The sequence below is a fragment of the Bos indicus genome, chromosome 20, assembly GCF_029378745.1.
Source record: "Bos indicus isolate NIAB-ARS_2022 breed Sahiwal x Tharparkar chromosome 20, NIAB-ARS_B.indTharparkar_mat_pri_1.0, whole genome shotgun sequence".
NCBI lineage: Eukaryota > Metazoa > Chordata > Mammalia > Artiodactyla > Bovidae > Bos > Bos indicus.
In genome coordinates, this window is record NC_091779.1 from 12,456,433 (window position 1) to 12,480,201 (window position 23,769).

Consider the following 23,769-nt stretch of genomic DNA (forward strand, 5'->3'; position numbering starts at 1 on the left):
ATAGAAATGAATCATCATTTCACACATTTTTGTTGGCCAATTTAATTTTTTTTCCTGTGACATACCTTTTTACATCTTTTGATCACTTTTCTCCTGGTACATTCAACACTTCCATATCAATTTACACAAGCTCTTCGTATATTAAGGCAATCAGATGTCTCTCAGTTACGGGCTTAAAAATATTTTTCACACTTTGTTTTCTTTTGATTTTGTTTGTTATACAAAACTTTTCAATTCGGGAGAGATATACTAGCCTTTTCCTTTGAGGCTTCTGCATTAAATTTCACACTTAGCATTAGAAACTTGTGATTTTTACCTTTCTTTTTTCTTTTAATGGGACTGTCCTGATCATAGTTCTTTTAGGAATCCCTATCTGTCAACAAACACTATTTTGTCTGCAGAGATAAGCTCCAGAACACAATGCCAGTATCTCTTCTTCCTCAGGGCATTACTGACTGCTACCGCTGCTTGTAAGTCACTTCAGTCGAGTCTGACTCTGTGCGACCCCATAGACGGCAGCCCACCAGGCTCCCCCGTCCCTGGGATTCTCCAGGCAAGAACACTGGAGTGGGTTGCCATTTCCTTCTCCAATACATGAAAGTGAAAAGTGAAAGTGAAGTCACTCAGTCGTGTCCGACTTTGCGACCCCATGGACTGCAGCCCTCCAGGCTCCTCCGTCCATGCTATTTTCCAGGAAAGAGTACTGGAGTGGGGTGCCATCACCTTCTCATGCATTACTGACACATCTACACAAATAAATTAATGTTTTCATTTCTACCGATTCATTTGACAGGCATAAATCCCTGTGTCAGTGATGAATGGCCTGACACATAATGCTCATCTCAGAAAAATAGAAAGTGTACCTACTGGGTGACTAAGCACTGAGAGTGGCACTTACTTTTATTTCTCGTTTTTCACGGGGACATCCAGGAAGTGTCCCCTGGTGTCTGCGGACCATACATAGGAGGGAATGTAGCAACAGGAAGAGGTGAGAAGCACAGCGAGTAAGAAGGCATTTCACGCTATCAAGATGAGAGGATGGGTCCTCTGCTTAATCTACCTTTTCTTCTTTTTTATAGAGAAATAGGAACCTACCAGACTGTGATAAATGCCATTTCTCACAAAAAGTCTGAGATTTCTCTACAGTTTCTGAGTGAATAACAACCTGTTGCCTCTGTAACATAAAGAAAAAGTCTCTTGGAACCTGAAAAACAGGATTGTCTTTGCCCATTATTCCTCTGATTAAATACAAAACTATGCTTTGAAGGGGAAAGAATTCTCCATACAGAAAAGAAAAATAATTAAAAGGATCATTAAAGTCTTACTGCATATTCTTTAATCTCAATATCAGAACTGAAGAGAATCATGGCAATAAAAGCCTAATCAATGGGCACAACAGTATCATGCAATCAATACAGAACACTATAAAGAGAAGCAGGACTAAATGTTTTAAATCATAGCTGAACTATATAAAAGAAATAAAATTTATCATGTACTTAGAACCTAGTATATACTGGTGGCACTCTGATAGAGGAATAAAAAAGATAAAACAAAGGGATCGTTTCAGCCCTTAAGTAAAGTATTTGATCTTGCTTGACCCTCTGGTCAGCTTTCACTAAAATGACAATAATACAATATAAATCTCCAAAGTATAAAAGTAACAATATAAATAGTTGTGTACTCACCATTCAGCTTTGGAAACATATTAGCAACTGCTTACTCCTCTCCACAATTACACCTCCTCACACCTTCTCAAATGTAACTGCTACCACGAAATGGGTCTTTCAGACGACTGTATTTTCCTTTAGACTCTTATTACAAATGTGTATTTGTTGCTGTTGTTGTTTAGTCGCTAAGTCATGTCCAACTCTTTGTGACCCCATGGACTGTAGCCCGCCAGGCTCCTCTGTCCATGGGATTTCCCAGGTAAGAATACTGGAGTAGGTTGCCATTTCCTTCTGCAGGGGATCTTTCTGACCCAGGGATTGAACCCAGGTCTCCTGCACTGGCAGTCAGACTCTTTACCACTGAGCCACCTGGGAAGCCCACAAATGTATATACACAGATACACATTTATGTGTGTGTGTGTGTGTGTGCACGTGTGTATCTCTAAAGAAAACATTGCATGTAGCATCATGGTAACGTTATAGGTAGGGTTTAAGTATGATTCTTTCACAACTAGCTTTTATGCCCAACACCGTCTTTGAGTGCTGGTTCATTTGTTTACTATGTATACAATGCTTTGTGGATAACTATGCCCCAGTTCATTTACCCATTTTCTAACTGACAGACATTTGGGTTGCATTCCTTTAAATGTTTAGCTACGACAAGTAACATTTCTATGAGTAGTCTAGAACATGTCTTCTTGCATATATATGTAGGAATTTCTATAAAGTTTTGTCTAGGAGTAGTGTTCTTGCCTGGAGAATCCCAGGGACGGGTGGGCTGCCGTCTCTGGGGTCGCACAGAGTCGGACACGACTGAAGTGACTTAGCAGCAGCAGTATTTCTGGACGTGAGTAGTTTTACTGCACACAGTATCATAATTTTATGAACTTATCTTTTGCTTTTTTAACTTTACCATCTGTTATGTATGAGGAAAATAAAACTTAATTCCAAAGGGCCATCTACCTGCCTCTTTCTCTCTCCTGTTTCATCCCCAAACATGTTTAGATAACTTCCACTCTCAACTGGAGATCCCCACTGAGCAAAAGGACTGCTTTCTAGGGGGCAATCATACCCTAGTTTAAATATAAAATCAACACTGTCTGAAAACCTATATGTGAGAGTTTCCATAAGAGTATATCAGAGGTAGGGCTTAATCACTTATCCTTTTAACCCAACATCCTCCATAATCTTGAGTACACCTTCCTACAGATCCTCCACAAAATCTCTGAAAGGCACTCCAAGTCAAAATTCATTCCCCTTTTTTGATTCTCATATCTCTTTTCACCTTTACATTCCCATACAATCAAGCACATACATCCCACACTCTAACCACACACTAGAATTCCCCAAGTCTTGCTCACTGTTCAACATCATGTGCAAGTGGCTCTTTCAATAGCTCCCAAACTCTCCTGCTTGGAATTAACCCTTTTGTACCACCTTGGACAGAATTTTTTAAAAAATAAAAAGCAGTCTTTATTGGATAGTTTTTGTAATGTGGCTCTACCGTGCTTCTAATTAGCTCTTGAGGCCAAAAGTCTCATCTTTTGGATCTTCTTTGCGCCTGCAATGGGTCTAGATGTAAAGGTAAGTTTTATATACCACTGGAAGGTAAGACTTTAAACTCTTGCCCACATATAAGAGACATGTTCTAGACTCAGAGCATCATTGTTTGTGATAACTAATGTATATAACAGGTAAGTTCAATTTTAGGGAGAAAAATGCTGAATAGTTCTGACACACTTTAAGACTTGAGACCCCAAAATATGGAACACTGACACACTGAATATTTTAAGGTGAAGAGATATGAGGAATAACGTATAGAGGAAGGGCTTTCTGTCTTGCCCCATAAGCAGGTCATAAAACCTTCATGTGAGAGGTACACTCTCCACACCTGGAGGAAAGGAGCCTTCTTATCTCTGAAGACAAGGGACATAGAAGAATCTGAACGAACATGTCTTGATGAGTTTTCCCCAGCTTACTAAGATTAGGCCACCTTTGTGCTATACATATTTGCATGACTCCCCATTCTTGATCAAAACTGTAAAAACAATCTAATTCAACTGTTTCTTTGGATTTTCATTTCCTTATGAATGCTCCATAAAATATATGCTTTTCTTTTGTAATTTGTCTCTGGTTACCGGGGTTCCCAGTGGAGAAGCTAGGCGGGGAGAAAGAAAACTATTTTTCTTTTTCTACAGTTCTTAACACTAATCCACTGCATGTGAATTATCATGGTTATATGTCCAAAAGGAAATCCTAACATAGAAGCATGACTTGCATCATCACAAATTCAGACATGGAAAAAAACAACAACAACTGAAATAAGACCTCGTGAGGAATAAAAAGGAATTCTGGCTTTCAGAGTTCACGTGCTCAAAGAGAGGATGGACTGAGTTCTCAAAAAGAACGACTTAGGGATAAAGCAATAGAGAAACCAAGATTATAAGGTGTGGAGACACATCTAAATTTCAAAACGCCCAGCTTTTAAAAACTAGCAAGAAAAAAAAAATCTACAAGAATAAGTAAAACAGAACTCAAAGTAATTTATTACCTGCATGAGCAGAAAGAGGTGAGTGGGGCCGAGGCAATGCTGGGGATGGTCCATTGCCTATCAAGCTTTTCCGGTTGCTGGTTCGGCAACTGTCAAAAGGAAAGGAAAAATGGTTTAAAAAAACAAGAGAACCTAGCATCCATAGTGTTCAAGTACATTCAAAGTAGACATAGCTTAGACTGAACAATCTATCTGTTCATGTTACTTCTAAAATTTTTGCAATATACAGTCACTAATATTTGAAAGGTGGTTGTTTCCTGAATAGTAGAAAACATAATATATTCATATCATATATAACACAATCAATATTCTTCACCACTAGTGAAATTATAATCAAATGCCTTCTTTTGGCTCTTGACTGCACATAGGTAACATGCCATACACACAAGTGATAAGGATTCAAATCAGCAAACCACAGGTAGCATCTTTGTTGACATGAAATTTCTAATACAAAATTACATGCAATGAAGCGCAGTGACATTAATCTTACAATGAGCCACTAATTAAAAATCTAATTATTTAGACAAATTTCATACTTGTGCCTTTTGTCAATAAAACAGCTGATGCCTAAGATACATGTACAATATTTCACTACTCATTCATTTTTCATCTTCATATCGCACTCAAATTCCTTATTAACATATTTTTGGAATCATAATAACAGATTCCAGTTTGTATTAAAATAACAATGAAGCCCTTTTCTCATAGGCACATTACCTACTGCTTTTTATCCTGGTACCCAGTGAGTAGAAATAAATTGCTACATATATGCACAGGGCAACAACTACAGGGCAACTATTTTTTTCCTGTTTCTGCTACTAGAAAGTTATAAAATGGTTAATTTGACTCCAAGCTTTCACAAGCCTTAAAGCATAACACAATGGTTGATGATGAAGTGGATATTATCTCACTTTCCTTTGCTTTTCTGCAGCACAGACTGCTACATCATAACCATGGTTAGAAAAGGATAATAAAAACCAGCAGGTTACCTCATTGAATTCACTTATAAGGTTCACTGTAATTCCATCCTCCTACACTAGAGCTGCCCTTAACCACCATTACAGATTTATTGTAATTTCTTCTTAATTCAGAATATATCTCTGTTACAGTACTCTTTAAACAGGAATTTTCACCTACTTTTAAGTAACATATGGTGGACATATTTGAGAGTTTGTATAAAATATATGAAAGGAACATTTCTAAATACTTTTGAATAACACATTTCAAAACCAAACCAAATTTCTTTCCATAATATTGACTTGGGGAACCAATCCTCTGTTTTAGATGTTTGCTACCTATTATCATTTGTCAACATTCTCATATTTATAATTTCTTAAGGTCAGGCTACATCATTTTACTTTCCTTACTGGAGCAATCAACAGCCCTTAGCATTATCTATGTGTTTAATAAAGATCATGTTTACTCAGCCTTAAAGAAGTTGTTGCATAAGAATGGACCCTTGATACTTAATTATGAAGGTGGAATGTGGTATTATCAACTCATCTATCAAGAATCATTATTTGACCTATTAATAAATTCATAATCAAGTCAAATCATGTGCTTCTTTTTTAAAGAAATATTTTATACACTGTATTTTATGTTAATTCAAATTAATATCTTTCATGTTAATATAGGAATATTAAATATACCAACTTGCTGATGTTAATAAAAGAAATTATAAACAACAGATCTATATCCTGGAACTCTCACCAAAGTCATTTGCTAATTTGAGCAAACTGGCTAAAACACAGGCACAAAAATGGATATGTAGTATTTTTTACATCTAGTATTTTATCTAAATCATTTATGTAAATTTTCTATTGACATTCAATTATTAATTTATACACATATAAATTAAATGAATAAGAAATATCTATCAATTGATATCTACTGATATCGATATATCAACAGAAACAGTAATCTAGTGAGTACTTACATAGGGATATTAGTGAAGTATGCTGACTTAAAATTTAGAAAATGATATTTCTTAAAAATATTTTAATTAAATTTTCCTAAGACATATATAGGGTATAACTAGTCCAGTACCACAGCAAGAAAGTAGCCAACAATTTGTATCTAAAACAAGGAAGAACACAAACAAAAATTCCCACAATTATATCAGTTATTTAAAGTCTACCAGAATAAATGGATATTGAAAAAGTACTGATTTCAAAAATGTGATTTCAAAAAAAAAATCTCAAAAAGAAATGTCTGACTAAAATGATGCCATCTACTGGTTTCTCCTCAAACCAGTCAATACTAAGGGAAATCAACCCTGAATATTCATTGGAAGGACTGATGCTGAAGCTGAAGCGTACTTTGATCATTTGATGCGAAGACCTGACTCACTGGAAAAGACCCTGGTGCTGGGAAAGACTGGAGGCAAATGAGAAGGAGGCGGTAGAGGATGAAATGGTTAGATAGCGTCACTGACTCAGTGGATATGAATTTGAGCAAACTCTCGGAGATAGTGGAAGGCAGAGGAGCCTGGTGTGCTACACTCCTTGGGGTTGCAAAGAGTCAGACATAATTTAACGACTGAACAATAGCAACAATCCACTTGTGTGGTCAATGTAACAACATAAAATATAAAAACAAGAACAACGTTTATATTACATTCATCCCACGTTTGCCCATTGTCTAAAAAGATTTGTAATCTTTACAAATTGATGATTGTGAATGTAATTAAGGATGAAGAAAAATAGGATTCTTTACCTAATAACACAAGAGCAAGTTAGAGGAAGTTAAAAACAAGTTGCCTCAGAATTTGTGTTACACAAATCCTTAAATAGTTGAGGCATATCTTATTGACTAATGTGATGAACAATCAAAACTAAGGTTGTCTTCTCTAACCTCTATATTGATCTTTAGCATGAAGCTAGAGAGAGAAGTAAAATTTTTGAACCTCTCAAAATCAAACATGAAGCTTTTAAACATGAAAAGTTCCTCAGCATGGCAAAACTAGACTTTACAAGATACAGGTCAAAGCAGAAATTTAGATATGTACACACATCTCTACACTCACAAAATAGGGTCTTGGCCTCTCAAATGAACTTATTTGTTGCTAATATTTTTAAGGGTAAAGAGGCATATTTTATATTATATTTAACCTTAAAGCACCTAGATCTTGAGATTATACACACACACACACACACACACACACACACACACACATATATATGAAAGTATTAGTCGCTCAGTCATGTCTGACTCTTTGAGATCCCATGGACTGTAGCCCACCAGGTTTCTCTGCCCATGGAATTTTCCAGGCAAAGATAATGGAGTGGGTTGCCATTCCCTTCTCCAGGAGATCTTTCTGACCCAGGAATCTAACCCAGGCCTATATCTCAAATATAGGTATATATTAAGTGTATGTGTGGTGGTGGTTGTTTAGTCATGTCCGACTCTTGTGACCCCCACAGACTGTAGTCTCCTACAGGCTCCTCTGTCCATGGGATTCTCCAGGCAAGAATACTGGAGTGGGCTGCCATTTCCTTCTCCATATATTAAGTGTGGGTGTGTGTATATACTTTAAAAATACTGGACCCTGTTGAGGTATTCTGTACCTAACTTTTCAAAGCTGGAGAGGAGGGTGGTCATCCAATCTCATTGTCACCTACTTCTGGTATCTCTCTGAGAGTCACTTATTATTCTAAGCACCTGATTCAAAATAAATGAATTAAAATCTGCCTTTAACCCCAAAACAAGAGCACGCCTAGTGGACGGACCTGAATATTGACTACCTAGATTGCCACAGCACCTGGCACTACCCGCGTTAATAATGACACTGGTGCAAAATGCTGAACTGATCTCTGTTGTCATTATTTACTTATCCAGGCATCACACTCTTTTCCTGATGAAAGGGAGGAGCTCATGGCTAGCAGTGTGAGGCAGGCTGCCCTGGAGCTGGTGACCACATCATGCTCATCTAACCCATAAAGTGATGAAGCAGTGGAGACATCGCCACTTGAGCCAAATCAAGGTCCCTTTCCTTTCAGCAGCACAACCAAGTTGAACCACCCTTGCTTTTTCTCAAGCCCTGTCAAGGTGGGAAAAATAGGTGCCATCCTACCAGGTACAATAGGAACATCATTCCTACTGCAGCAGGAATATCTTAACTGAAAATTTACCTTCCTCTAACCGCTTGAGCTTGTAAAGTCCAGTTCAGACTTAGGAATCTTAAAGGTATTTGATTGCAAAAGTGAAACTAAAGAACCATTATGAATTCAAGTTCCAGCCATCCATTCCCCAAATACAATCTCTGTATTTCATTCTTTAAGAAGAAATGGAAGTCATCCACCCTGACGGTGCTTGGTTCTTAATGCCAAACCCAGGAACAGCCAATGCCCACAGAGTGCCTGCTTCTCCTCAGGATGCCCAGCTGAAAACCAGGCATGGGGCATGGCCTATGGACAACATGCTCAGTTTGCCCTCTCATCTGGCAAGGTGACACAATGGCACAGATTCTTTACTTGCAAAATCTGAATGTAGCCCGAGAAGACAACCCTATACAACTTGAGACAACAGGAAAGGTAAACAGTGGACTACAACAGAGGCTGATGGTGCCAAGTGAGCCTTCCTTATTCCTCATTCCTCTGGTTCCTCCCTGGAAAGACCCGCCTACTGACAGACAACACACACACACACACACACACACACACACACACACGCACGCCCAAGCTACAATCACTGCTGACCAGGAACCTGGGATCTGAGAAGAACGGAAGGTGGAAAGGTGATGACTGTATTTCCAAGTGAGCAGGACCGTCTAGCCCCTGCGGGCTGGGAGGCAAGTCGGGTGGGGACACAAGCTCTGTGAGAAGACTGTCACAGCTGGACGAGCACCCAGGTGGAGACTCTTGAGCGTGACGGGAGGCCACCACCGGGAAGTATTTCCTTTGTCAGCACGGTGTTTTGGCTAAAGCAGGTGACCTGCGGATCACACAGGGTGCTCCCTGAGCTCACCAGGGCAGTTTCACAAGGAGCTCCTCAATCCTCCCGTGCCTACCAACAGCGCCTTCATTTGTCAGGAACATGGAGAGACAAAACCATGTATTCTGTTGTGTAAGTCAGGCCTAACTCAGAGTGAGGGACAAAGAACCGTGAGCTACCACCTGACGGAAGGGGAAAGCGCTGATGGACTTTTGGTCCAGAGGACCCATATTCTGTTGCTGCCTAGACTGTCCTGCTCAGAGCTCCCTATGAAGGCTTTGGAGGGACCTGTACACGTCTCACACCTCAATCTGTCACATCTCTCCTGGCAGATGGACCAGTTAATTATCCTCTGACAGGGCTGTAAAAGCTGTGAGGCCCACCAGGCTGTGGCCTTCTGCAACAGCTCTGAGTGGCTGAAATGATGCTTAATTTTGAATTACAATCATCTGGGGACATGAATGCTGATTGTGTCTAATGGCGGCGAGACAAGCTGAGGAAGCGAAACCCCAACAGGCAGTCATTTCCAACGGTCGCCGCTGACATGAGAGGTCACCACTCAGTAAGACAGAGGACTGACCACGGCTGTGGGGCAGGAGACGGAAGGGCCCCAGGAATTCAGAACAGCTAGGCTATAATTTATTAATTCATCTCGATGGGAAATTTGATAAATTTGTACAGGAGGCCAATTATAGACCAAAGCTGTACTGAACGTGAACATCTGTTAACTATATTCTGATACCTTAATAGAATCTGACACCGAATACTCTTTAAACAAAGAGGAAGGCAGAAGCAGAGGAAAACTGGGTGTGACCAGAGGGCAGAAATTATCCAGTTAATGTGCCACTGCTGAAAACATGTTATAAAACAGGCAAGCTTCCGTTTCCTCATCTTTACAATGAAGGGGCTGGACCAGATCAGAGGCGTCATTACCTATTTTTGTTTGGTTTATGAAATTTTAAAAGTATCAAAAATACAAAAAAAAATAACCAAACACTTCCTACCACCTGGAATATCAATGCTATCATTTTGTGATATTTATTCCTAGGATTTAGTAAATGTTACATGTATATATACTAAAGATATAGAAGGAAATGTACATTTTGCCATCCAAAACATCCAAACGAACAAACATTTTCCACTCCCCAACCAGGCAATTCTAAAAGAATTGTGGCTGGTAGCTTTCCCATCCATTCTTGATATACTCATATACATATACAAATACCCAAGGCAATGGCACCCCACTCCAGTACTCTTGCTTGGAAAATCCCACGGACGGAGGAGCCTGGTAGGCTGCAATCCATGGGGTCGCTAAGAGTCAGACACGACTGAGAGACTTCACTTTCACTTTTCACTTTCATGTATTGGAGAAGGAAATGGCAACCCACTCCAGTGTTCTTGCCTGGAGAATCCCAGGGACGGCGGAGCCTGGTGGGCTGCCGTCTATGGGGTCGCACAGAGTCGGACATGACTGAAGTGACTTAGCATAACAACAATTGTGTATGTGTCTGTATTTTCAGTACTGGTGCCATGCATCAGGAAAAACTGACCAAGACTTGGAATTGTGCAAAAGAGATGAATGGCTTTCCTTTCAGTAGCCAGGAGGGCTTTGTGCAATGAACCCCCAAGAGATTATCTGGTTCTCTCAGGTGTATACCTTTCACTGTCTTTCTAGTGACTGCTGCTGCTGCTGCTAAGTCGCTTCAGTCGTGTCCGACTCTGTGCGACCCCATAGACGGCAGGCCATCAGGCTCCCCCATTCCTGGGACTCTCCAAGCAAGAACACTGGAGTGGGGTGCCATTTCCTTCTAGTGACTAGGCTACCTTAAAACACTGTAGGGGTTGGAGTTCAGTCAGAGAAAATGAGCAGTAACACAAGTGATTCTTGTTCACATTACTAGACCATAAAATGTCTAGTAAATTCATTTACTACACATAAATGAACTTTGTCTAGTACAAATACAGTTAATATCCATTCATAAAAAAAGTAACTTCAAACATTTAATTTCATTGTCTTACAAAATATTAGCTAGTTTTATATTTGCTGTCAAATTTAATTTCATCATTTTTATTAAATATATATATAATGTCATACATATATTTAACATATTTATTCACATATATATATATGGTTTTCAAGATCTCTTACTGTTGTCTTCATTAATAAGCAAATGAAATCCTCAACACATTTATTTTATATTTGTATGACCGTCACATTTCTGACTTTTTGGATAAACGGTACTTTAGCACAAACTATATATTATAGATATTCTATAACTTAATTTTTTCACTCAACATAATATTTTCAAGATTTTACAGCAACATAAAGATGGGTTTAATTCATGCTTTTTTTATTCATTTGAAGCAGATTTTAAGATTCTTAAGATTGCTGGGAGAAATATCAATAACCTCAGATATGCAGATGACACCCCCCTTATGGCAGAAAGTGAAGAGGAACTACAAAGCCTTTTGATGAAAGTGAAAGAGGAGAGTGAAAAAGTTGGCTTAAAGCTCAACATTCAGAAAACTAAGATCATGGCATCTGGTCCCATCACTTCATGGCAAATAGATGGGGAAACAGTGGAAACATTGTCAGACCTTGTTTTTCTGGGCTCCAAAATCACTGCAGATGGTGATTGCAGCCATGAAATTAAAAGACGCTTACTCTTTGGAAGGAAAGTTATGACCAACCTAGATAGCATATTCAAAACCAGAGACATTACTTTGCCAACAAAGGTCCGTCTAGTCAAGGCTATGGTTTTTCCAGTGGTCATGTATGGATGTGAGAGTTGGACTGTGAAGAAAGCTGAGCGCTGAAGAACTGATGCTTTTGAACTGTGGTGTTGGAGAAGACTCTTGAGAGTCCCTTGGACTGCAAAGAGATTCCAACCAGTCCATTCTAAAGGAGATCAGTCCTGGGAGTTCTTTGGAAGGAATGATGCTAAAGCTGAAACTCCAGTACTTTGGCCACCTCATGCAAAGAATTGACTCATTGGAAAAGACTCTGATGCTGGGAGGGATTGGGGGCAGGAGGAGAAGGGGACGACAGAGGATGAGATGGCTGGATGGCATCATTGACTCAATGGATGTGAGTATGAGCGAACTCCGGGAGTTGGTGATGGACAGGGAGGCCTGGCGTGCTGCGATTCATGGGGTCGCAAATAGTCGGACACAACTCAGAGACTGAACTGAAGTGCACTAAAATTATATATATCATGGACATAGCTTTTTTTCTTTGTGCAACATTAAGTATCTAGGCCTCTCTGTATTTGCAAATCTGATTGCAAAAAAGCCTTGAAAAGTATCTGTGAGACTAAATTTGAAAGAAAAATCATACACGCAACAGAAAGGAAATCTTCCTACAATTTCCCTTGGACACCTCTCTCTCATATCCTTAATTCCTTCAGATGCTGCCATGCCCTTCTCTCCATGTCTGCCTTCATACTATTGTCTTCACCAGAAATGACTTTTTGTCTCTCATATGTAGATCAATCTGCCCTTCCCCTGGGCTGATTCAAGTCTACAGCTCTGCCCCTTTTCCTGGACAGCACAACAAGGCCATAGCTGGCAGCCAGCTGGATAAGCTCTAGTCCCCCTGAGAAGGCAACAGGGAACAAAGCATTAATACTCCTGACTCTGTGATAGACTCTGTTATTTAGGTAAAGTTAAGTGAAAGTCACTCAGTCATGTCTAACTCTTTGTGACCCCATGGACTGTAGCCTGCCAGGTTCCTCTGTCCATGGAATTCTCCAGGAAAGAATACTGGAGTGGGTAGCCATTCCCTTCTCCAGGGGATCTTCCCAACCCAGGGACTGAACCTGGGTTTCCTGCATTGCAGGTAGAAACTTTACAATCTGAGCTACCAAGGAAGCCCAAGAATACTGGAGTGGGTAGCCTATCCCTTCTCCAGGGGATCTTCCCAACCCAGGGATCAAACCAAGGTCTCCTGCATTGCAGGCGGATTCTTTAACAGCTAAACTACCAGGGAAGCCTGAGGTAAAGTTAAGACACTGTTAACATCTTCCCTATGCCCTGTGAAATTAGGGCTCCAACCAAGCTTCCATGAATTCATCCAACAAATTACTTTTTGAGTCCCTAATACATGCTAGGTACTATTCTAAACTATTTTGGGCTCCAAAATCACTGCAGATGGTGATTGCAAACACAAAATTAAAAGACGTTTGCTCTCCTTGGAAGAAAAGCTATGACAAACCTAGACAGCATATTAAAAAGCAGAGATACTTTTCCAACAAAGGTCTGTCTAGTCTATGGTTTTTATGGTTTTTATCCAGTAGTCATGTATGGATGTGAGAGTTGGACCATAAAGAAGGCTGAGCACTGCAGAATTGATGCTTTTGAACTATGGTGTTGGAGAAGACTCTTGAGAGTCTCTTGGACAGCAAGGAAATCAAACCAGTCAATCCTAAAAGAAATCAACCCTGAATATTCACTGGAAGGACTGATGCTGAAGCTGAAGCTCCAATACTCTGGCCACCTGATGCAAAGGGCCAACTCACTGGAAAAGACCCTGATGCTGGGAAAGATTGAGGGCAGGAAAAGAAGGGGGTGATGAGAGGATGAGATGGTTGGATGGCATCACCAACTCGAGGAACATGAGTTTTAGGAAAACTCTGGGAGACAGGGAAGCACAGGGAAGCCTGGCATGCTGCAGTTTACGGGGTCACAAAGAGTCGGCAAGACTTGGCGACTGAACAACATCTCTTCTAAACAAACAAATATCACTGCTGTCCTCTAGAGACCTGCATTCTAGAGGAGGAAGATTATAAACACAATAAATTAGCAGAATAGGATTGGAGACGGTGATGGTATTTGTAGTACGAGAGATGGCGGTGGAGAAGAATGATGCAGACTGTAGGACACGGCAGTGGACGTGGGAATCACAGTTTCAAACAGGGGGTTAGGAAAAGCTGCACTGGGAAGGTGGTATTCGAGGAAGACCAGAAGGATGAGGGAGTGAGCATTCAGTGAGAGCAAAGGCCCCGAGGCAGCAGGGCTCCAGGAGCAGCTAGCAGGCCAGAGAGGAGGAGCAGAGCTGCTCAGAGACGAGCAGCAAAGAGGCCAATGGACAGAGGATGCAGCCCACTGTGGCAGCTCGCAGGCCACACGACTGAGACGGGTTTTACTCTGGGCGAAAAGGGAAGCTGTCAGAAGGTTTTGCACACCAGCTGATCTTTGTTTTCAGAGAATCATTCTAACCAGAGGAGGAGGGAGGGAGACCAGCGAGAAAGCAGGTGAGCAGGGGTAGAAGTACCTTCTCATCTCCATGCCTTGACTCTAACATACAGCACTTCGTTTTAAAAAGTCATGCCAAAAATCACCTCCAAGGTTCAATGCAAGTATGAGAGTGAGCCATACTCTTTCATACAGCCTCCGAAATGCTGGAGAAAGAGCAGGTAGCCAGCACTGTGCTGATGGCTGAGCAGATAGTGTCAGGCCTCTGCATACTGGCATCAGTGTAATAACCTAGTTTATCATTTTCTGGGGTATATTATTATGAACACTTAGTACTGATGTTATCAGCTTGATACTTGAACTTAACTTTTCCATTAGTAGAAAAACTCCTTTTTAAAGACATTAATTATCATGGAAATGAATGACTGCTCATACAGTTTTCAGGTAGGAGCAAAAAATTTAGGCTAATTACATACCCAGAGGAAGGTATAGATCTTGAAGCTTTCAAAAATTCTTAGGAAATTCAAGAGGAGTATGTATATGTACATGTGTGTGTGTATATATATATACGTTACTATATACAGTACTTCTTAGAAATATATCTAATCCATTAAGATAAGCCCTTGGTGAGATCTAGCTCAACTTTCCATCTTTGTAGGAGAAGCGAGATGGCTGAATATATAGATATTGGCAAGATGCTATTCAATGCAATAAACATTTATGGAATGTCTATTCCTATGTACCAAGTACTATGGGAAATAAGAAAATGAAGAAAAACTCTCAAAGTGTTTAAAGTGTAAAAGAAGAGCTAAGACTGATTCACAGATAACTGTATTCTTAGGCAGAATCTGGCAGAGATGTACAAACAAAAATATGCCGCTATCTAAAGTGTGAGATAAAACCTCCATCAGCTCAGGATTTTAGAGTGTATACTCAGGAGGGCAAACTGTCCCTCCATTTCATAGGTCTTCCCTAAACAACCCCTTAAATTCAGTGATCTGCCTGACACAAACATTTTAAACCTATTTCGTCTTAATTATTCCATTTTGCGGCTACTGCAAAGCAAGATACATGAACACAGCTAACTCTATGTGGCTGACATGGTGAGCTCCGACGTCACATGTCAGCATGTGACGGATGGGTGGGCTGACACACACCATGTTGCACCGGTGACCCTGGCAAGCAGAGCATCCACTCTGCTGTCACTCATTCATTCAGTAAACATAACCAGGGATTCCACCTGGAGCTTACAGTCTAGAGATGGGGGACAAGTTCCTTGAGGTCAAAGATTGTATTTTATACATAGTAAATCTCTTTGGATACTCAGAAAATAAAAATGATTTGAATACAGATTCAGTAAATATTTTTGAATAACTACATATAGTTCCTGCCTTTAAGAAGTTTCTAATTTAACTCGGAGGACACACATAGTCTAATCTATAAGACTACACTGATCCAAGATGATATTACAGTTAATTCTACTAGTTTGATCAAGGCCATGTATAACTGAGAAAACACAAAGAACTGACAGCTTTATATGATGTGAAACATCTTACTGAGAAAATCTACATACATGTCACTCTGAATAAAACAAAATGGGATAATCGGTGGAGTTCAGAGGGGGGCATAATATAATGGTCAAAGTCAAGCAGGAGCTGATAATAATGTGGGATTTATGGTAGCAACATGAAGTCCAACTGCTGAAAATGCTAGAAGTAAAAAATAATTAAAGTGAGAAGACTCTCAATACCTGTTAATTTTTGCAGTGGAATGTATCTGCAGGATGTGTTATAGGACATACCTAGACTCATGTCCCCCAGGAATCCTAAGACACCAGGGCAGGTCATCTATTTGAACAAAGTCACTTAAAGCCTGGAACAGTCAATGAAGAAATGAATTCTGGACTTTCGATTAGTCACACGGAGTGTAATGTCTTAAACCTCACGAAAGGCACATACTAAAGACTGTACTTGAGATGAAGGTGTGGAGAAAATGCTGCAAAGGTAAGGTCAAGAGTTGAAGAGCATGTGCTGTATCTTGGGAGACTGCTCCAAAGAGTCTACGAAAGAGTCCAAAGGTTGATCTGGCCAAACATTGTCTGGAGTCATTCAAAATTATGGTCTAATCTGTGCTGCTATCACCTGGCTGGGCTGACCTCTGACTGGGCTATCAAAGAGGCAATGAGAGTCAGCACGGGGAGGGACAGAGGTGGTGGCCCCAATTTTATAACTGGGTAAAGGGTCATAAAAACAAACAGCTGTAAGACTGACACACAAGCCTTTGGTTGTTCTCAGGACAGCTTTGGTCAGGGACCAAAGTTAAGTCTACAGACATGTTTGAGAGTTAAGGAAAAATAAACAAAACACAAACTAATGTTCCTTTAAACCTCTTGTGTTGTGGGGATGGGGGATGTACATGACACATTTTTTAAGTTTCCATGTTTCATATTCAGCATGGATAAAAGTCACAACTTGATACACTTTATTTACTAAGCAGCAGAAAGCCAAGTACAAAAATCACTTTTAATGAATTTAATAGCATTGGATTTTTCTCAGTTGGCCAGTGTTATACAAAGACATTAAAAAAAAAAAAATTAAGAAAGTGGTGGCAACACCAAACCAGAGAAAATACAACAGCTTAAATCTAACGTTCCATTCTCCTTTCTGGAAATACTATAATGAAATTTTACTATTAACTTCTTTCCTCTGTACCTAGTACCTCCTGCTTTATGGCTTTAAAGAAATGGTCACCAGTTCTATAAATCTGGATTGAAAGATTTTCTTATATTCAAATCTTACTTGAACATATATGCAGCAGCCGAACTGATACACTATTATTTTACCCACTCCAGGGTCTCCATATATACATTGAATCTGTTTAACTCGCTACATCTAGAAATACTGAATTTGGTGGATATGTTTTACTGTGAAAGTGCTGGTCACTAAGTAGCATCCAACTCTTTCCTATCCCATAAACTGGGGCCTGCCAGGCTTCTCTGTCCATGGAATTCTCCAGGCAAGCATACTGGAGTGGGTAGCTATTCCCTTCTCTAGGAGATCTTTCTGACAGGGATCAAACCCAGGTCTCCTGCATTGCCGGCAGATTCTTTACCATGTGAGCCAGCAGAGAAGCCCGTGTTTCACTCTTGTAGGGTAATTTAACCACAAAGCTAAACATGACCCATACAATCAGTTCCCCCTTTTTGGTTCAGAGGATTCTGGCCCCACTCCAATCTGACCCACAAAAAGGGAGGAGGAGTTGACTTCTGTAACCACTGGATTTCCTTTTATGACACTTGACAGAAATTTATGTCAAACCCAGAATGAACAGCATGACTGTATAACGCCCTTCCAACTGGAAAGCATTTTGCATTTACAGCAATTTGGCATAATGCTTTGCTCACAAGTGAACTGTCTCTGATTCCTGCGCCTCCACAGTCAGAACACAAACAGACATACATGGAAAGCCCACATCTGAGCTCCACTTTGTGCTTTTCTGTGAGGAAACGTCAGGTGGCAAAAAGCCAGCCTCTTTCTGTTCAGTATGTTTTGTTGCTGGCTGTGCCCAACTCAGAATCTTGCAAAATGACATTCTGCTAATGACAGGAATGTCAAAGCTGTGATAATGGGCACAAGTGGAAGAAAATGTTTCCTAAATGGAAAAACAACAGGAAAACTGCCAAATGGATATTAAAATAAGTCGCGTGTTCCTTCCATCCTTAAGTGTTGAGTGCCCTACTATTCATGGCCAACATGAAAGGAAGAGCAGATCTCTAAGGAGGAAAGAATAGCCCAACTTGATGAAAAGCACAGAAAAAAAAAAAAAAACCAAGAGGTCAAGGGAATGTTTTCCTTTAATTAACTTGACAGATGCCTTTTCTTTTCCTCATTTGCATCCACTGATGTTTTCTCAGTCTCTCATCTTGCAAAGATGAAATTGGCCACAAGGAACCAATTCTGTATCTAAAGACAGGAGGGCTGGGACGATACCAGAAGATGCTGGTCTTTAAATTGCTCAGTACTCAGTCTGGGTAATGAATGAAGTCTCCTTGCTCTTGCAATTTGTGGGCTGAGCCACAGAATTTTACCTCTGGAAGATGATGTAATGACTTTCAAGGCAGCACCACCAACTTGTGGCAAATAAGGCTTAGGAAAGGAGGTCATGTGGGCTCCCACAACCAAGGCACACTCAAAGTTAGAAATATCTGCATTAGACACAGAAATGCATTTAACTACGTCTTACGTATTATACATTCCACAAAGGAAAAGGTAGTTCGGTTTTAGATTTCACTGATTTTCTATTTCTTAGGAGAGTACAGTTATAAAATACAAGAACTTGCCACTGATTGGTAGAGCTGGTTTTAAATTGAGGTCATTTACTGATCTGTAGACTAGGGGTAAAAATTTGAACTACCTCTGAGGGTTAAGTAGAAATGAAATGAGATAACGCATGTGAAGAAAGTATCAGAGTGCTTGGCAAAATGAGTACTTCATAAATATAAGCTGTCAAAAGAAAACATTTTGTGACATTTAAAATGGATAACCAACAAGGTCCTACTGTATAACACAGGGAACTCTGCAATGTTATGTGACAGCCTGAATGGGAGGGGAGTTTGGGAGAGAATGGTTACAAGTATAGCTATGGCTGAGTCCCATTGCTGCCCGTCTAAAACTATCACAACACTGTTGATCAGCTACACTCCAATGTAAAATACAAAGTTTTAAAAGAAAAAAAAAAGAAAACATTTTGGTCTTTCTTTCTTCAATACATCCTTTCATGGATACATGCTTTCCTATATAGAATGTTACATTAAGGCTCTTCCCCCAAGGATTGGAGAACAAGATGCACAAGATTGCCCATAGAATTAACTTCTAAAATCAATACAATGAATTATGCAAGAGCTAAAGAGGCTGGTTCCAAGGCAGCAGACTTGACAATAAATGTAAATATTAACACAGTTACAGAAAGAATGTAACAATAAGAAGGGTGATTGATTAGCTGTAGAAACATAGGAAAACAAAAACTGCAGAACAAGTCAACTGTGCCTCCAAGGACTTCAAATCGGCCCCCTCAAGGCGAAGGGCATGCAAGGGACTGAACCCAACACAGATTTCATTTCAGATCAACTCTCAAAATCACGTGCATCCATCCACCTCTGCTCGATGCCATGGATCTTGTAAGCCAGCTAATGTGCCTTGCTCTGCTACCATGTCCCCCGAGCCACCTTCTGCCTACTTCAGGGAGAGGTCTGCCCAAAAGTGAATAACAAGAACAATAATGACAACTGCTAATTTAGACTAAATGTCTTTTAATGCAAGACAAGAAGCAACCGTTTAATCTGCATGAGAATCCTGAGGCAAGACTTAGATTTCTCCACATCCAACAGACTTGAAAGCTGAAGAACTGAGAAGTTCAGAAACTTGCCAAAGACCACACAGCTAACAAGTGGTAGGAGAGGTATCCAAACCCAGGCAGTGTGCCTTCAGAGCCTGTGCGTTTAGCCATTTTGTAAAAATCTCTATAAAGCAAAGAGTAAGAACTTTGACGAGTCTAAACCCCGTACCAGTTATCTGTCCTCACTGTAAATTAATGTCTCAGCATTTCTGGTCCTATACATAAAGCAGGGAGCTTAGTAACCACAGACCCACGCCAAAGACATGGGGCTGCTCTTGGGATACCAGCAAACCGGGTTTTTGAGCCTGTAGCCTGGCAGTCAGATAGATGAGGTAGATCAAGTTAATAAGCTTCATACTCAGGTTGTGAAGTTTTTCTAGGAGCAGAAAGCCTTACCCAGGTGGACAGACACCCCAGTGTGTCCTGTGATATATTTGTACATGGGGGTTTCCCAGGTGGATCAGTGGTAAAGAATCTGCCTGCAAGGCAGGAGACACGGGTTTGATTCCTGCGTCGAGAAGATCCCTTAGAGAGGGAAATGGCAACCCACTCCAGTATTCTTGCCTGGAAAATCCCATGGGCAGAGGAGCCTGGCAGCCTACAATCCATGGGGTCACAAAGAACTAGACACGACTGAGCACACACGTACACACATATTTGTACACGCAGTTATCAGGCGCACAGAAGACAGACAAGTAAGATGTCACGATTTGGACATTCCTTTCTCCGCAGTGTATTCTTAAGGATCCGAACGCAGATGAATGAACCGGCACGTAGACTATCCATTTCAAGCAGGCATTTCCTCCTTATCCCTTCTCAAACCAGCTGGTCTAGTCAGACACAGCTAGGGAAGGGACTTGTGTTTAAGCATGTGTGATTCATATTCTTTTGTTAAACTGTTTCTTAGTTAAGACTTTAAAATTAAATCCAAGTTTCTGGATCATATCCTTGTTAACATGGCGTGGCTTTTTTCTTTTTTTTTCTATGTCTAGATATCTGACCCTTTAAGGATTAGAGAACACAGAAATCAGGAGCTGTGGTGTGAAGCCTCTTTGTATGTACTGGTCTTAGAGGAAAGGAGGATATTATAATATACATTAGGAAGTGAATTTAGCCAGCAGAAGATCTAAAACATACATATATTGACCATATTGAGATAAGCTTTTTTAAAAAAGAAGGATTTATAAATGATGTGTCTCAAAATATAACAAATTCAACATTATAAAATGTACATATTTACGACTTCTATAAACCTGTGATCCCCAATCTTAGATTCTTCTATTGTACTTATTCTTTCAGGATGTCATTCTTTTGGTCTGGCATCTTCCTTTATTTTTTAAAATTAAAGTGTGTTAACTTCAGGCGTACAACACAGTGATTCAACCCCATAACATCTTGTGGAAAAACCCGAATGAACTCTTTGGCCAACTTTATACATATATACTTTTTCAGATTCTTTGTGCTAATAGGTTATTACAAGATATTGACTATCGGCGCCTGTGCTACACAGTAGGTCCTTGCTGCTTACCCATTTTATAGATAGTAGTGCGTATCTGTTAGTCCCTAACTCCTAACTGCATCTTCCTCCATTCTTGCTTCCCAAAGACCTCCCAGACTCTGCGAGAGCATGTATGAGAATGTGACTGTGGAAAGAGGTTTCAGTGAATCGTGTGAATTACATTAAAACTATGGCAGGAGTTCAGACAAGGCAGAGCGCCAGGAAAGCGTCATTTCCTAAGGAAAAGTTTACTGCTGGCTTCACCTACCTTCAAATCACCATCCTGCCTCTTATGGGCATGGCCACCTATTTCTCACAGGGCCAGCCTTGTGTTCAAAGAGGTGACCTCATCATCCCAGCCTGGAATTTGGCCCTTATTAGTAAGTGCCCTGAGCTCCAGAACAACACAGGCGCTCCGCCTCTTCACCACATTCACCAGCCATCCCACTTCAACTCATGCTGCATTCCCTGCACGCAGTGACTCAGAGAGATCCTCTTCACTGTGTTCCTGGACTCCAGTTTATTACAGTTATGGAATCCCTGACCTTTACAGGAAAACATTTCAAAGGAGAAATTCAAAGTAGAGAGAGATGGCACCCAACTGTGTAACATTTCCATATTGAAAAGGATCCAGTGTAACCTGCCCACCTGAAATTAAATTGCATATCATGAGTAGAATTAAGACACTTCAACTTACTGAAAACAAATCATTGACACTAAGAAAGAAATGAATGTGAACTCTCCCACTGGCTACTTATGCTTACCTTTTTTCTAAACAGACCCTCAATCCTATTGAAAGGGAAACATACGTATGAAAACAATGAGCTAAATCATCAGGAAAATAAAATCTGCCTATAGCTACCAAATGAGCCAGTCCTTTGACTTTGTGGCCACCTCACATTTTCATTTACATTATAATCATAAAATTGTAGGGTTCACTTATATAACAAGAGTGTTTTCTGCTTCAATGTCAGATATTAGCTACACTGTTTAGTACAGCAGGTCCCAAAGTTTATGAACTCACCCAAGGATATGTGTGCATGTAAATCACTTCAGATGAGCCTGACTCTCTGCGATCCTATGGACTGTAACCCACCAGGCTCCCCGGTCCTTTGGATTCTCCAGGCATGAATACTGGAGTGGGTTGCCATGCCTTTCTCCAGGGGATCTTCCCGACCCAGGGACTGAACCCTAGTCTCTTATGTTGCATTGGCAGGTGAGTTCTTTACCACTAGCGCCACTTGGTAAGCCCCACACAATTATAGAATAAGGAGCAAAAACACTGCACTATCAGCCAATCAGCCTCAAGGACAGTACCTCAGAACTGTATGTTTGGCAGAAATCAGGACAATTCTGTGAAGCAATTATCCTTCGATTAAAAAATAAATAAAAACTGTGATGTTCTTCAAATGACAAAAACTGTGTCTCATTTTACTTAAAAAAAAAATCACACATTGAGTTATGCCTTTTGCATCTGAAAGCATCAGTAGTGTAAAAGAATATTTAAGCGGCAGACGAGTGGTGAGCAATAGGTCCTATCACCTTTCTGCACGCTGGGGACTAGCACTTGGTGATCACCAGTTTCACAAGACAAAGTTACCTCCTTCCCCTCCTCCAACAACACCGCCATCCACTTGATTTTCTTGTTTTAACTCAACCTGTTTTTCTGACGCACAGTTTGATCACAGCATCAAAAACCCCAAGAGTTTTTAGAGTCTCTGACCCAGGCCGAGAGAAGACAATTACCAGGACCCCAAAGAAGATGTGCTTATAAGTTTGCAATCAGGAAATCTGGGGAGGGAGACATTTCCCTGAGTTTTTAAATAGCTCCATTGTTTAACAAGGAGACATTGTGTATTTGAAAGAACCAAAAAAAAAAAAAAAAAAGGCCTACCCAAGGTTTGACAGAAACTAGGCAGTCAATGTTTAAAAACAAAAAGACTAAAGACCAAAATGAAATAAATATACAATCACCTAAATTAGAAACGCAACTGTTAAAGAACGCTTTCAGTTATCCAGGTAGGCAAATTATTACTTAGTTTAAGACATTTTCTCAAGTAAGTAGAGACAGTAAAGATTATTAACATGGCAACAACTTTATCATTGAGAAATGTAAAATAGGAAATGAGTGGTTAGGGGAGGTCCCAGGAAGATTATGTAATGTGTCCATAATACGCTGTTAAACCAAAGCATAATTCCATTAAAAAAACTTAATTATTTTATTGCAGTAAAGACCAGTAGAACCAATAATTAATATTTGTGTTCTAGCTGAAAAAAAATATACTGGCAATGAGTTTGGCCCCAAAGTTAGAAAGAATTACTGGTATATTAATTATAAATAACTCTATCCCCCAATCCTCATTGTTACCGCCTTGCTTCAGAGATTAGTCATTTTTCAACTGTTAAAACTTCCTTTCAGAAAAAGAACTTTGATTAGTTTTCTACCTCTTCATGTAACATATGATTTTAGCCCAACAAGATTAATCTCTAACTCAACTATGTGAAAGAGTTAATCAATTTGTAGAGAAATGAAG

At 40.0% G+C, this 23,769-nt stretch overlaps 1 protein-coding gene across 16 annotated transcripts in view; it reads right to left on the bottom strand.

Moving 5' to 3' along the window:
* Positions 1-23,769, bottom strand: part of MAST4 (microtubule associated serine/threonine kinase family member 4) — a 618,779-nt gene that overhangs the window by 118,623 nt on the left and 476,387 nt on the right. For all 16 annotated transcript variants that reach the window (XM_070774592.1, XM_070774594.1, XM_070774593.1 and 13 more), the window contains one exon: positions 4,219-4,307. In XM_070774592.1, the coding sequence (XP_070630693.1) occupies positions 4,219-4,307 (89 nt within the window). The remainder of the gene's footprint in view (positions 1-4,218; positions 4,308-23,769) is intronic.